Below are 16,052 nucleotides of genomic sequence, written 5' to 3'. Positions count from 1 at the left end.
CTGAGGGGCAGATAGCACTGGGCCGGTAATCTGACTCTAAGCCCGGGGATAAAGGTAGTTTGTTTCCTCTCAGCCCGTCTGTCAACACCTCCTCAGTAATTAGCCCTAATTATTACCAAGGGCCAGCCTCCCATTCGGTTATTAAATCAGAAATAGTATCGTGGCCGGGCATCTGTCAACGCCCGACTGGCGACCTTGGATTCATTGAATCCTCTGTCAGTATCCGTGGCTTCAAAGATACAGATCCAGGGAGGGGTTCTGGGGACGCAGCACGGCCAGCCCCGCCTGGGAGGGAGGGCTGAAGGGAGGGAGGACAGTGCTATGAGCAGCCCTGCACACCACAGGCCTCAGAGTCCAATGGGGAGGTGGGAGCCTGGCACCATCCCTGCACCCGCCTTCCCCGTGGGCAGCACGTGCACACCCCAACGGTAGCCATCCCCACCTCTCCCGGTGACTGATGTGTACGGCGCGGGGGTGTGTATGGCGCGGGGGTGAGAGGGTGTAAAGAATACCCTCCAGCAGCCCTTCTCTTAAGGGACCAAAGGCCAGTCCCAGGCCGGCCTGCCTCTGGCACAGCCGTGTCCCAGGAGCAGCAGGTGATGGTGGCCTGAGGTTCCACAGGGCCCTGTGCTGGCTGTTTCTTGAGTGTACTGAGAAAACCGCAGAGCCCAGCTGCCAGGAGCCCCCTCCAAGCTTCAAGTATGGGCAGGGCATCTCCCCATGGGCCAGAAAGGCTGCAAAGCAGATCTGGGGGACAGCTGTAGAAACAACAGGCTTCTGTGGTAGTCAAGAGTACTGCACTCCTGAAGGCCCTTGGGGGACAGACTGACAGCAACCTCCATCCTTGGCCTGAAGCTTCTTGTTCTGCCCAAGAGCAGCAAGTCACTTACTCCATAACATGGAGACCTTCCGCTCCTGCAAAACTCATGCATTCCTGGCTCCTCTGAGGGGGAAGGTGCCCTGTCCAGGAAGATTCACGACCTCAGGCAGGACTGTCCCAGGCCCCATAGGAGCTCCTTGGCTGCAGTAAACCCGGCAGTGCCCCACACTGTGTCTAGACATCCAACCTGCCAGGTGTGCGAGCACCCCTTCTGGAAGGGCTCCACTGTGTTTGGAGGAGAGGGCAATGGAGGCCAAGTACAGCCACATCCCCTGGGACCTGGCTCCTCTGCAGGGGTCAAGGTCCATGTGGTCTGATGGGTGCCCAGGCAGAGGTGAGCACGGCCCTCCCACCAGCATGCCTGTCCTGCCCTGCCACACCACAGCCAAGTCCCTGCTGGGTGCTCTGCCTGGCAGAGTTACACTGCACTGGGGCAGCAGGACGGAGCCTCATGGACAAAGGCACAGTGATGTCTGACAAACTAGCAGCTGCAGTGCGTGAGGTGTGGCCATGTGCCGCACAGCCAGCAGGGGCTTCGGAGCTGGGCCACTGAGACTTCTGCTTGGGACGGGGGACAGGCCAATCTTGCTAAACTGAAAGGAAAGGCCAGGGAGAGGGGCTGCTGGGTGACAGAGGCGGGCAGGCAGGGCCACCCCACAAACAGGCACCTCAAGCTGCAGCTAGGACGCCCATCACCCCCAGGAGCAGGTCCAGGGAGCCTGGCAAGATGGCAGGAAGGAAGTCCAACTCAGGAGCATTTTCAGCCAGCCTGCCCCCACAGACTTACAGGCAGGGGTGGGACGCCAGCCAGGCCAGCAGCATTTTTGTCCCTGGTGAACACACAGAAAAGCTCGCTGTTTTACAGGAAGTGTGACCATTCCCATGCACCAGCCCCTGGGGCCCACATCCGCCATGAGCTCTGGTCCATGGCGGCCTACTGCCCAGTGCTGACGACAGCACCCAGACAACTCTCACCTTGGGTACGGAGTAGGCCAATCCCCATGGGCTAGTGCCCAGGCAGCTCCTGGGAACCTGATCCCACTTGGAGAGGGGGTCTGTAACCATGGTGAAGGTGATACACTTTCTGATAGGGATGCATGTGTTTGCTCCTGTGACAGGGGCTACCTCGGGCAGGGGAGGCCCCCCATCCACCTAACACACACACTCACAGATGTACAAATTACGTGCCCACAGAGACACCACATGTTCACAATGGGCTGTGCGGTCTGTGCACATACATGTGTCTAGGTGCACACATTCACATGTGTGCACGGGCACTAACAGTCACTGGCAGCGCCTGATTGAAGCCTTGGGAGAGGGAAGGATCAGGGACAGCGATGGTAGCCCTGAGGGGCCTGTCTGCTGCCTCCAAGCACATGCAAGGCAGAAATTCTCTCCCTTACACAGGCAGCAAAGGGAGCCTTGCAAAAGTTCAGCAACTTGTGGGGGGTAGAGGGGGATGGAGGGGGATGGAGGCAGGGGACATGATGATAGGGACCAGGAGGCCACGGTGGGCATTGTGAAGTGGGCACCTGGAGCAGGGTGGGAACACAGGGGCAGAGCTGCACTGGCCCCGGAGTTACCCTCCTGGCCGTCACCATCCATGGCTCCCATTTGCACCCTGATTTTCAGGGAGAGGAACACAGGGTCTTGGTGGTAGGAAGGCTGCCATGCCCTAGGGGACAGCACACTGGATCAGGTGCCTGGCCACCCCATGCTTCCTGGATTCCCCTACCCTGCAGGCCCTCACAGGCTGCCCATCTCCCCACCCATGGCCTTCAGAAAACCTTGGCTATGGTGCAAAAGTGTCAAGGTGAACGACGCTCTGCACTGAGGACCCCATGGGGCATGAGATGTGGCACTCCCAGGGCCAGGCGTCCCTACACTGACCAGAAAGGACCCACACTTCGCCAGCTGTGTGGCAGAGTGTGGGCTGTTAGCCCAGGCCCCGTGCTGCTCAGGCACACAGGTGGAGAGCAGCCCAGAATGTTCCTCTCCACCGTCTGGTGGCCCCACTTGGCAAGTGGATGAGCACCCACCACCCACAGGCCCCAGCCCTGGCTGTATAGCCCTGAGGCCAGGAGAGAAGGAATGGGCTGCCAAGGGCACCCCGCAGGCCAGGGACTCCTCCCAGGCTCACCATCAACACCCTTGTAACAGAGAGATCATGTTGCCCATTTACAAATGAGGACGCCACAGCCCAAAGAGAAAGTGAGCTCAGGACTCCCGCTGTCCGGCACGGCTCACTTAGCCAGGCAGTCCACCAACACAGCGCCCCCAAGATAAGGACTGACCACCGCTGGAGGCAAGCAATGGACACGCCATGGTCCCCTGTACCATCCTGTGCTTATGATGACATGTGTTCTTAAAACTAGGCAAGACAGGGCGCCTGGGTGGCTCAGTTGGTTAAACGACTGCCTTCGGCTCAGGTCATGACCCTGGAGTCCCAGGATCGAGTCCCGCATTGGGCTCCCTGCTCAGCGGGGAGTCTGCTTCTCCCTCTGACCCACTTCCCTCTCGTGCTTTCTATCTCTCATTCTCTCTCTCAAATAAATAAATAAAAAATCTAAAAAAAAAAAAACTAGCCAAGACAACTTAAAGAACAAGGTGTCAGTGGAGGGGAGGGGGAGGTGGGAACTTTTCTCTACCAAATAATGAAGACTCGCTATAAAGACTCCCTATAAAGCTAGATCATTGGTGAGGACAGACCAGACCAGAGAGCTAGGCATGTATGAGAAGGATGGCACCATGGACAGGCTGGGCCAGCTTGGTATCCTTAACCTGGGGAAAGGGGCCTCTACTCGTTAGGGTAGGATAGGTCACACTGTGGAAAACACAAGCCCCCAAACTCAGCGGCTCCACATCTCAAACCGATTCCCACTCCTATTACATGTCTGGCACAGATGGGTGGAGGGGCCCTGCCCGTCACTGGCAATCTGATGACCACGGCAGAGCCCTCTGCACACCACGCCATTAGTCACAAGCTGCCTTGAGAGTCAATGTAAAAGGCAAAACATTAAAACTGGGAAATACAGGGTAATGTCTTTTTACCCTCAGGCAGGCAAAGATTTCTGAAATAAGCGTTCCCAGCATGTTCTGCTGCTGTGGCCTGGAGAGGCTCTGCACCCCACCACTCGGTGATGCCCAAAGGGTGCTCACCATAACATTGTTGGAAATTGCGAAAATGAAAAACAAGAAATCCATCTTGGGCATTATTATGGGCAAATTGTGCCCCCCACCCCGACCTCAAATTCACCTGAAGTTGAAGTTCTAGCCCCTACCCTCTCAGAATGTGACTCTATTTGGAGACAGGGCCTCTAAAGAGGAAATTAATGTTAAATGAGGTCATATGGGTGGCCCCTAATCCAATAGGACTAGTGTCCTTATAAGAGGAAATTAGGACAGGCACAGAGACCATCTTGTGGTCTCAACCATGTTGAGGACACAGGGAGCAGATGGCCATTACAAGCCAAGGGGACAGACCGCAGGAGAAACAACCCTGCCAGCACCTTGATCTTGGGCTTCCAGCCTCCAGAACTGGGAGAAATACATTCTGTTGTTTAAGCCCCGCAGCCTTAGTAAGCTCACAGGCACCTTTCCACGGGTATTGATGCAGGCCTGCCCCCACTTTGGCGACGGGTTAGGGTCACTATTGAGCATCAGGTTCACCTTCTCCATGCTAATGGCCCCACCCCACGGGAGGATTAGCCGCTCATCCCTCAGAACTCAGGTGTGGTTTGGCAGCTTCCCTTGGCCACTGTAATGGAAAAGGAGGGATAAGTATCACTTGTGGTTCACTGTGATCTTTCTCCTGCCTCTGTGGTTGTGGAGAATGTGTCCAGTGAACTCCTGTCAGCACAGGTCCTCTGCAATGGGCAAGGGCCATCCCAGCTGGTCTGTGACAGATGAGTAGTGAGACTTGGGAGGTTTTGACTGCAGCACAATCTGGCTCAACCTGACTGATGTTACAGGACAACAGCTCTATTTACCTCACTCCATACTATAGGGCCTTTGGGTTGTTTCCAGCTTTGCTGTTAATGCAGTGAGTGCCCACTAGGCACTTGACAGGGCTCCAGCCACTGCACAGGCTTTATCTCATTCGATCTTCCCACCGCCTTATGAGGTCAGGTGACACCACAGACCATGAGCTTGCAAGTGGAGGCAAGGTGTGACCAAGCTCAAGTCCATGCTCTGAAGCCCCACACTGAGGAAGAACAACAGCCATCTGCACATAGGCAAGTGGTCAGGGTGTGTGTACTTAGAAATGTTATGTGGGTGAACTGTAGTATTTGATATTCCCACCAACAGCAGGAAAAAGCTTCTTTCTCCATACCTTCAGCAATTCTGGATACCTAGAACTTTTAAAGTTCTGGGATCACAGGCAGAAAAAAAAAAATCACCCATACCTCCCTGTAGTACTTTTATGTTTTTAAATATTGAAATCTTTAATCCATCTGGAGTGGAGCCTGGCACAGAGTGAGGTGGATATGCAGTTTTACTATTTTCCAGATGGCTAACCAGTTGTTCCAACTCCTTTTACTAAATAATCCATTTCACCCCCATTAATTTGAAACAATACCTTCAGTATGAACTAAATTCCTGCATTTATTTGGCTTTATTTCAAAGTTTTCTATTCTCCTCTGTTCATCCACCCACACCAATTCCAAGTATTTTCATTGTTGCAGCTTTATAAAAAGTTCTCTCATAGGACCGTATCCATAATACTTCTGGTGTTAAATTTTCCTTGGAAACATGTACTTTAAAAACCCTTCCGTAGTGCCCACTGTGTCCTATCTTTAGGAAATAAAATCTCCAGGTTATTTCCAAGGCCAAGTATGGGACGGGCACGATGATCCGGTAGGCAGACCCCAGCACATCGGCCAGACCCTGAGCAGAACCAGCAAACCCTGCCAGATTGTCCTGCTCCCAGGAGCAGCCTCCTCTAGCCCACCTGTGTGTGAAGAGCTGGGAGTGGCGAATGACCCAAGGATCTTCCTCCCGTCATGCATGGCAGGGCCTCCTCTGCTGGCTCTCTGTTCCTTCTCCTCGCTCAGAACAGGAAAGCAGCTAGGTCATTGCATCTGCCCAAAGACAGGGCACAGCAATGGCTGCCAATGAAACTGTCACTCTGCAACACCATATGCACTGCCTATCTGCAAGGCCATGCCAGAGCCCTCCCATCCTCTCCTGATCCCACCCACAAGGGCACCCAAGAACTGGCAACCTTGCCTTTGCCTCTAAGGCCCTGCCCTTGTTTCTTTTCCTTTGTGATGAGAGCCCAGCCACAATAGGGCCCATTTTCCAAATTAAAAGACAGGTCATCTGGCCTCACCGCAGATCCCCTTGGGCCTGCCTTGGGAGAGCTGGCCCTGAGGAGAGGTATGCCAGACTACAAACCAAGCTGGCAGGAGCTGTCTGGGGCCCAAGGGAGATGGTAATGGCGGCAGGGGCGGGGGGGGCAGTCAGAAGGGAAGATGGCAATCTTGAGCTGAAAGGGATTCACTTCAAGTCCACTAAATGTAGATGAGAAAGGTGTCCTGCACAGAGGCCAGCAACAGTGGGAATGTCAACTAAGTGACTGGGCCATCACTCCAGAGAGTAACCCCAGGTTCTCTTGTCAGAGACATCTTACCAACTCAAAAGATATGGTCAACAATATCAGACCCACTGGTAGGCCAGTGGGTGGGGGTGGGAAGCAGTCTGAGCTGGGTTTGAAAAAGGAGGGTCCAGAACTGAGCAATAGTGTGGAGGGGCAGCAGTGCATCTGGGGCTGAGTTACAATGTACAGGGATTTCCCACACTTGATCAGAATCAAGGCTGCACAGTGATTTCTTCTGTTAGCTTGCTTGTTTGCTTTTAGGGTTATATCAGCTTCCCACTTATTTCTAAGACTTGCAACTGTTTTATTTACAAGGCATCTGTGCCTTAAAATAGCTCACGCATAAAACCATCTGAACCCAGAACCTTTTAAAGTGACAATTACTGAATAATCCCAACATGTCTATTTTAAAAATTTTTACCAGATGTTTATTACTAATTTTTCTCTAAAATAACTAGTTTTAGTAGCAGTTCACATTTCCATTTATTTTTTCTTCCTACTTTCCAGGAAAGTGTTTCACAATTATAAAACTGAAGAGACTTGACACTCTTATCTAATTGTTCCTCTGGGTAGATACACTGTACCCATCCTGTGTTAAATTTGGTTTAAGGGAGCTTCTGAGCCCAGTTCTCATTATTAGAAAACCCATCCTTGTACAGTACAGGTCTTTTTTCATTCCAATCCTCTGGCCCCTGAGCCTCATAGCTCTGGTCTGCTGCCTGCTCCTCACTTCACCTCCAGCTCTAGGAAGTCAGTTCTCAAAACCACACTCTACCTGCCAGTCCTAACTCCGTCCTTCAACCAGACTCTTCAATTCTCAAAGCCCCCACCAGAAACCACACCTCCAACACCGACCTAGAGCACTCATGGCTAGGGCCTAGCCTGTTCCCGACAGAACAGGCAACAGTGTTCTGGCTAACAAAATAAGGGTCTGCTCATCAGCAGCCACCACACCACAAGCTGAGCCATAAATTCAACATATGTTTAATGAGTACCAAATTGTGTACCAGGGATGCAAAGCTGATCAAGATGGAGCCCCTGCCCTAGGGGCTCATAGTCTACCCAAAGATACAAGTCATTTATAGCGTTATGGTTTAAGTGCTGAGTCAGCAATGTGTAAGAGTGGGCAGGGAGGCAGGGATTGCTGAAGAGCAGAAAGTGGGAGGGCAACATGGGCAAAGGCACGGAGACACAGAAATTCATGCCAACTTCTGAAGAAAACCAGGCATAACTGCAATCTTAATATACAAAAGGGGAAAATGCCTGACACTGAATTAGACTGGCAAGGAGGTCTGTATCTCACCTCCCTAGTTGGCCAAGGCTGCTGGTAAACGCATAGGGAAGCATTTTTCTCTGCCATCCCACTCATACTAAATGATCAAAGTGGCTGCTTCCTCCATGCAGCCTTCCTTAAATTCCAGCCCAGAGGACAGAGGTCACAGGGAGCCAAGATGGGGAAGGGGGCCAAAGCAGAGACACCATCCAGGGACAGATCCAAATAGGGCTGACATGGCAGACCTAGTCCAGCCAACATTGAACAAAGGGCTCTGGGGAGTGGAGCGGTTATAAAGACATACAAATATCTGATGAGGACTGCTGTATAAAACTCTGTCCAACCAGTGGAAATGCAGCTGAGGAGGCAGCTTCTGGGCCACTGGGGAAGTCAGAGGATGAGAGGCACAGCATAGAGCCCAATATTCTGCTATAACAGGTGGTGGGGTGGTGAAGGAGACAAGGGCTCAGAGCAGAGCCCAAACAGGTGCAGCTCCTGCCCAGCAATAAAACAAGTGGATACAGCAATATCTGGGAAAGCCACCCCACCCTGTTGAAGGGCTGTGGGGGTCCTCAACTATGTAGCCCACTCCATCACAAGGAGCACTGTTGCATCTGCCTGGGCTGTGTGCAGAATCCAGGGCTGTGGGGTGGGGAGTGGGGAAACTGTTAGGTCTCCTGGGGCCTCTGAGGTGTTCACCACGCACTGTGGGGTACCTAAGGATGTCTCCTGGTCTACCTCTGTCTCAGAAACCTCCTCCTCTGTCTTCTGGGGTTCTGGACCCCCTGGTGGAACTGGATCTGGTTTCTGAGCAGGCAGGTTAGCAGATCTTGAAGGTACAGGGACAGATGTAGGGGTCACGTCCCCTGCCTGGGACGAGGTTGGCCCCACAGGACCAGGATCAGTGCTGCATGTAAAAGTAGACAAGATGGAGGACTCCACAGACCCAGGGCTGTTCTCCTTGGCCCACTGCTGTTCAGGGAGAGTATTTCTGGATGTCGAGTTGGAACTACAAACAGCAGGGGTGGCCACAGCAACTGGGACAGCACCCATGTTGAGTGCCAGGGCCTGTGAGTACCTAGCTAAGTACTGCTTCACCACAGGCAGCTCTGGAGGCCACTGGTGGCTGGCTCGAGGCAGGAAGCAAGGTGCTACAGCACGGTACTCAGTGAAACTGTTCAGGTCTTGAACAACTTCCTTGAGATCCTGGCAGAAGAGCTCATAATTGTCAGGAAGGGGCAGGTCCCCATCGACGTAGGGGGCTGCCCACACCTGGGCTCAGTCCATCAGGTGACCTAGGATCTCGAAGATGCAGGTGAGGTTGTCCTGATAGTGCTCAAAGCAAAAGGACATACTGGTCCAGAAGCCCTGGGGAGCCATCAAAGGTGCGTGGGTATGAGACTGGCACTCAGTGGAAGTCCACCCTGGGGGCCATGGGCCAGGCATGTGCAGAGCCGGGGGCCCCCTTTCTGTGGGCTTACTGCCGGGAGCACTAATGGCCGTGTTCTTCTGCTCCAAGGTCGTGCGTGCACACACAGGGTCCCCATAGCAGGGCCGCTCAATCCAGGGATCCACTAGGGGGGGCATATGTGACCCCAGGAGAGACCTGGTCCATCTGCTGCCAAGGGTGTGCATTGGTGTAATAGGCTGCTGCCCGGATGGGATTGCAAGGGCCCTGCCAATGGCGCCGGCCAAGAGGCATGCTGGGAACAGAGGGGAGTTGCCACATCGACTATAAGAGGAAGGAGGAAGAAAGGAAGAGACAGCACAGCGGGAGGGTGGGCATGACACAACAGGACAGAGATGGGCTGAAAAGGGGTGTGGCAAACCCAGGCGTTCCAGGCAAGTGCTGAGGGTCAGAGGAGCTGACAGCTGTGGCCTCAGGAGCGCTGAGAAGAGCTGATGGGACTGTCAGACGCAGGCCACCATCCAAGGCAATCTGTCCAAAAACAAGGTGGGGAATAGCGGGAACCAGGCCCAACCACCTCCACTGGGCAGCAGGAGGAGGCACTAAGCAGGCAAACCCCAGGTACCCAACCAGGAGCTCTGAGTGGAAGGAGGCCCAGGAGGCAGGGCTGGGAGGTCTGAGAAGGTGGGCAAATGCCACCTGTGATGTTTCATGGGCAAGGCGTGATGGCAGATGCTGTCAGTCCCAGGAGAAGGAAAGGGGGCCAGATTGGAACCCCCAGGGTTTCCTTGGATGGGCTGGCTGGCTGTCAGGGAGTTTCAGGAGAACGAACAGTAGCTACCTTTTACTGAGTGCTCTATCTGTGCCAAACACTGACCCCCTGATGAGGCTGGTACTCTCATCGTACCAGAGGCAGAGTGGTGAGTGAAGTCACTTGTCTGCGGCCACACCCCAACCACCAGTAAGTGATGGAGGCAGCTGAACCTGGCTCTAAAGACCACAGCTTAACCATCACACATGACCATGCTGGTTATGAACTACCTTTCAATCCACTAAGGAGTCACCTAGTCGCCCCAAACACTGTGACTGTTAAGTAAGTAGACAGTGTCACAAGATCCTTTAACATCAAAGCACTAGGAGCTTGGAAGGTGCTACCTTTCTGCCCAACAGAAGCCTAGGGACCTGCTATTCTCTGTGCCCTCCAGCCTCCCCACCCGTGCTTTCCAGACTCACCTCACCACTCAAGAGTGTAGCCTGCTGGCAATGCCACCCCCCCAAACACCACCTCCCTGCGTCCCCATTCCTATAGACAGCCCAGCATCCAAACCCCCAAGTTTAATTCCACTTGCTACGTCTTCTTTCACCACCCCAAAGTCACTGCTATAAAGGGCCTGGAGAGCAATGGTCACCAACCCTGAGCAGCCCAAAGAGCCCCACAGGGGAAAAGGAGGCTGCAACCATCACCAGATACAGTTCCCTTCCAACGCTAGGAGCCCTCTCTCAGGGCTCTCACACTGCCCAGCCTGATAGTGGCCTCCTCCTCAGTCTCTCTGCAAAGGGAGGTCCACTCATAGCCACCACAGAACACACTCTGCAACTCCTCCACACAGACCCTGATGCTCCACCAACTCACGTCGGGCCACCACGGCCTGCACACACCTTTGCGCATAGTTGCCCATGTGTTTATCTCTCCTATCCCCATTAGAGTGAGCTCCTCCAGGGAGACACAGCTCTGCTGGTCTTTCTGCTGAGCACCTCCCAGGGTAGCCTGCAGCACTCGAAGCTGCTAGGGCCAAGAGCACCTACCTTTGCCACCCAAGCATTCTGGAACCTCTCAGGTACAGCCCTCACTCTGTGGGGGTTCTTCCACCTGAAAGCCCTTCCCATCCTAACACAGTAAAAGGATATGCCAGAGCCTGCCAGCGGCAGTGGCCCAAGGGGCAGCACACAAATGCAGTCCACTTGTGAGTCCAGTTCAGTCCGTCATCGAATTCTGAAAACCAGTGACTGCGAACCACACCCCAGCTCCTGCCACCAATCTGAGGTTAAGTGCCAGGCTGCATGCAAAACCCACATCCCATGCCCAGGAGACAGTGCCCACTACCCAGGTCTCTGCCCTGGCTTCCTCCCAGCCCCAAATCCCACCCCCAATCAGAACCCTAGCTGTCCCCTGCCTGCTCATCAGCATGCCTGTGTGGCCCCCGCAGCCTGAGAGAGAAGGCTCCCTTGCTCCAACCAGCCAGCCCTGACGGGCCTGAACCTTCCTAAGCCTGGGTCTCTTAACACTTTGGCGCCTTGGCTACCAGTCTGTTGACCTCTATCCCTTCTCTCCCCACCCTAACACTGAGGAATTTGGGCCCTTCTCCTGGACTGCACAGCGCTCTACTCAAGGAGCACGTACCAGGACGCACGCGCATTTGCCTCCGCAAAGCCAAAAAGCACCGATAACGCTGGAGACGAGGGGCCCCGGGGATAGAATAACGTGCCCAGAGCCTCATAGCAAGTGGAGGGCGGACCACTGCACCACCCCTCCCGCAAACGCCATGCAGGAAACCGCCGGGAAATGAGCTCACAAGTCCCCCTGCAAGAAGAAGCCGACCTACCTGAGGCTGCGCGAAGCGTCCGTGAAGAGGGTCCACGGATCTGCGGCTGGAGACTGCGGACCGGTCTCCCTCCCAGGGCGAGTTCAAGTGCCACCTAAAAAGTGCAGAACAATATCGGCCGCCGTGAGGCGAGGCGGGACGCGGGGGCGACCTCCGAAGACCGCGGGAAGCACCCGAAAATGACTTCAGGATCTCCCCAGTCTGCGGCGCGGACCGAGAAACTGAGGCTCGCCGTTCGGAAGGACAGCTGGGACCCAGTCCGGGGACTCCGAGCGCTTCTCTGCAGACAGGTAGTTAGGAAGAGATGGAGAGGCGCGGCCCCAGCCGTCAACTCGGGTTCCCGCCACCCCCCTGACCCTCCGGCCGAAAATAGCGACACGGGGTCGACCCCGCTCAGCGCTCAGAGGCTGAATACGTCGCGCAGCCACGCCCCCTGTGTGCGCGCACCGCCCCATACGTTTTACGCTGGCCTCCCGGCAGGGCCGCGCCTGCGCCCTGAGCCTTGGGGCCCAGGACCGCGCAGGCGCTTCCAGGCGCTGCCAGCGCAGCAGTGCGGCGCGGGGAGTCATGGGAGCGCGCTCAACCCGGCCGCGCGAGGTACCTGGAGTGTTTCAGGAGGCGTTCGCAGGCGTGGGGCGGCCAGGACTGGCGGTGTCCCGCAGGCAGACGTGAAACGCGCTGGGGCTGAGGAACGGATAGCTGGAGGGACGGGCCGGGCACCCACCTAGCTCCCCCAGAGATGCTTGAGCGGAGATGTTTGAGCCATTGCCACTGCCCTCCATCAGCTGGGCATTGGGGCACTACGGAACGTCAGAAGGGATGCTGGGGACAGAGGGCATCAGGGAGGGTTTGGGCATAGAGAGGCAGTAGTGCTTCCATGGAAAGTGTCTCTCACCACCCAGTGCCTGGTTCTACATACCTCCGGCCCAGGAGCTGGAGGGCAGGGCAGGGCTGGCAGTGAGGACTCCCCACCTGCATGCCTAGGGGCTGGCAAGCCTGTGGGTTTTCTAGTGGGTGGGTTTGTGCTGCCTACCCCGGTCGAGGCTGGACCGAGAGAGGACAATGAGGGCAGGCTGCCAAGGCCAAGTTTGCTGCCCAGGAGTGGCATGCCCAGTCATCACCCAGAGACTTTGCAAAAGCGAGTGGAGCATGAGGTTGAGTGCTTCTCGCGTGCACCGCCCCATGTCTCCTCTCCGTGTGCTTAAGGTGCCTAGACAAGAGGTGGGAGGGGTGCCGGCCCCCCAGCCCAAAGACCAAATGCCCTGTGGGCCAAGGACCTGGATGCAGGCCAGAAATTATTAGGGCCATCAGCAGCCGAATTCACTGGAAAAAGATGTTTCTCAAGGCGAACACACACGTAAGAGACCAGCTCCCTTTCTGTCCTGGTCTAATGACTCCTTTCATGAAACCATCTCTGAAATGTTATCTGCATTTACACCCAAACTCACTCTCTTTGATCTTTGAAACGCGAATCAAAGATCACATTGTACCTTTACTTGGGTCTGTGGGGCTTTCAGCCACCTCCGCCAAAAATAATAAAAGTGGCACCCAGCCAGGAAACGCCTCCTTGAAGTGTGAATGAAACTTGTATTTTTCGGTTGTATCTTTCCTAATTGACCTGATAATTTAAACTTCCTGCCTCAAAGGAGCGGGGGAGTTCCTGACAATTTGGCTTACCTCAGGCACTAGGCAGCTCAGGCCAACTCAAGGCGGGTCAGCAGAGAGCAGGCAGCAGGCTTGTGTAAAAAACTAATAGGCCAGCCTATCAGAAATCACCATTTTTGATTCAAATTGCTTTCATTCAGGCCATCTTCTATGTATATATATATATATTTTTAATTGTGGTAAAATATACATAACAAAATTCACCCTTTTAAAACCATTTCTAGGTGTACAATTCAGTGGCATTAAGTATATTCACACTGTTGTGCAACCTTCACCACCACCCATCTCCAGAACTTTATCATCACCCCAAACAGAAATTGTATCCATTCTAATTCCTCATCGCTACCTCTGTCCCAGCCTCTGGTAACCTCTATTCCAATTTGTCTACATTAATTTACTTACTCTAGGTATCTCATATCTAAGTGGAATCATACATTATTTGTCATTTCACTTCGAATAATGTTTAAGAGGTTCACAGTGTAGCACCTATCAGAATTTTTGTTCCTTTTTAAGGCTGAATAATATTCAATAATATGTACATACCACGTTTTGTTTTTAGGTATATAGCTAGGAGTGGAATAGCTGAATCATATGGTAATCCTATGTTTAACTTTTTGAGAAACTGCCAAACTTTTCCATAGCAGTTGCATCATCTTATGTTCCCACCAGCAATGCACAAGGGTTCCAATTTCTCCACATCCTCACAAACACTTATTCTTTTCTGGGTTTGTTTATTTGTTTGTGTGTTTTTGATAATAGCCATCCTAATGGGTGTGAAGTGGTATTGCATGGTTTTAATTTTAACGATGACTGAAATTCAGCATCCTTTCATGTGTTTATTGGCCATTTGTATATCTTCTTTGGAGAAGTTTCTGTTCAAGTCCTTTGCCCATTTTTTAATTGGGTTTTTTTTGTTTTGTTGTTGGTGAGTTGTAGGTGTTCTTTGTAAATTTTGGATATTAATCCCTCATCAGATATATAATTTGTGAATATTTTCTCTCATTCTGTGGCTTTTCAGTCTCTTGATGGTTTCCTTTGAGGCACAAAACTTTTAAATTTTGATAAAGTCAAATTACCCATTTTTTCTTTTGTTATTTTGGTGTCATATCCAAATCATTGCCAAATCCAATGTCATGGAAATTTCCCCGTTTTTTTTTTTTTTCTAAGAGTTTTATAGTTCTAACCCTTATGTTTAGGTCTTTGATCCATTTTATACAACTTGGTTTAAGATAAGGGTCCAACTTCATTTTTTTGCATGTGGATATCCAGTTTTCCCAGTATCATTTGTTGAAAAGACTGTCCTTTTCCCATTGAATAGTCTTGGCACCCTTGTCAAAGATCAATTGACAATATAAGCATTGGTTTATTTCCGGGATCTCTATTTTATTCCATTGGTGTCTATGTCTGTCACTATGTCATACAATCTTGATTACTGTAGCTTCATAATAAGTTTTGAAATCAGGAAGTTTGAATCCTCCAATTTCACTCATTTTTTCCAAGATTATTTTGGTTATTGGGGGTCCTTGAGATTCCATATGAATTTTAGGATGGGTTTCTCTATTTCTGAAAAAACAAAACAAAACACTGTTGGGATTTTGATAGGGATTGCCTTTAATCTGTATATCACTTGGTATAGTATGGATATTTCAATGATATTAAGTCTTCCAGTCCATGAGTATGGGAGGTCTTTCCATTTATTTAAGTCTTCTATAATTTCTTTCAGTGATGTTTTGTAGTTTTTAGTGTGCAAGTCTTTTGCTTCTTTAGTTAAATTTATTCCCATATATTTTATTCTGCTTGATGTTATTATAAGTAGGATTGTTTTCTTAATTTCCTTTTCAGATTGCTCATGGTTGGTGTATCGAAATGCAGCCTATTTTTGTGTGTTGGTTTTATATGCCTCAACTTTGCAGACTGTATTTATTAGCTCTAGCAGTGTTTTTGTGGACTCTTTTAGAGTTTTCTACATAGAAGGTCATGTCACCTGTGAACAGATACTTTTACTTCTTCCTTTACAGTTTGAATTTCTTTATTTCTCTTTCTTGTCTTATTGCTCTGGCTAGGACTTCTAGCACTAAGTTGAATAGAAGTGGCAAGAGCAGGCATCCTTGCCTTGTTCCTGATCTTAGAGGCAAAGCTTTCAGTTTTCAGCATTGAGTGTGATGTTGGCTGTGGATTTTTTGCATATGGCCTTTATCATATCGAGGAAATGTCCTCCTATTCTTAGTTTATTGAATGTTATATCATGGAAAAGTATTGAATTTTGTCATGCTTTTTTCATATCAGTTGAAATGACCATGTTTATTTCCTTCTTTCTATTGATATGGTATATTACATTGATCTTGAAATATATTAACAGGGAAGGACATTTTCACCCACACAGTTACTCTGTGTATATCTTCACTGCTTACTCTGCTGAGCCCACCAAGGGTCCAGAATGTGAATGCAAGGTTCTCATTGGATGATGAAGCAGGAGTCAGCCCATTTCACAGATGGAGAAGCTAGACTTCATAGAGGCCGAGACTTGCCTGAGGGATGATAAACTTGAGAGTCCCAACCCAGCTTGCAGCCCCTCCTTTGGGAATGCACCCACTTGTGTTGTGTTCCAGATGTGAGTGTTTGAG

At 51.7% G+C, this 16,052-nt stretch overlaps 2 protein-coding genes across 2 annotated transcripts in view; both read right to left on the bottom strand.

The window, feature by feature from the left end:
• GNB1L (G protein subunit beta 1 like) overlaps positions 1–11,845 on the bottom strand; it is a 66,753-nt gene extending 54,908 nt beyond the window's left edge. Inside the window, exon 1 of the mRNA XM_028094792.2 lies at positions 11,764–11,845. The gene's annotated coding sequence lies outside the window, so the exon portion shown is untranslated. The remainder of the gene's footprint in view (positions 1–11,763) is intronic.
• Positions 7,448–11,851, bottom strand: RTL10 (retrotransposon Gag like 10). Its single transcript, XM_028094790.2, is given in 5 exon segments — positions 7,448–9,106; positions 9,108–9,180; positions 9,183–9,333; positions 9,335–9,691; positions 11,764–11,851. Coding segments are annotated over 4 exon segments (1,149 nt in total). The 5' UTR covers positions 9,482–9,691; positions 11,764–11,851; the 3' UTR covers positions 7,448–8,328.
• Positions 11,852–16,052: the final 4,201 nt, after the last annotated feature.

Source organism: Eumetopias jubatus, unplaced genomic scaffold (assembly GCF_037043125.1).
Source record: "Eumetopias jubatus isolate StellerSeaLion01/CBP00866 unplaced genomic scaffold, mEumJub1_p1.0 scaffold_16, whole genome shotgun sequence".
Taxonomy (NCBI): Eukaryota; Metazoa; Chordata; class Mammalia; order Carnivora; family Otariidae; genus Eumetopias; species Eumetopias jubatus.
Note: the sequence above shows the minus strand (reverse complement) of the source record. Positions and strands in the feature narration are given on the sequence as shown.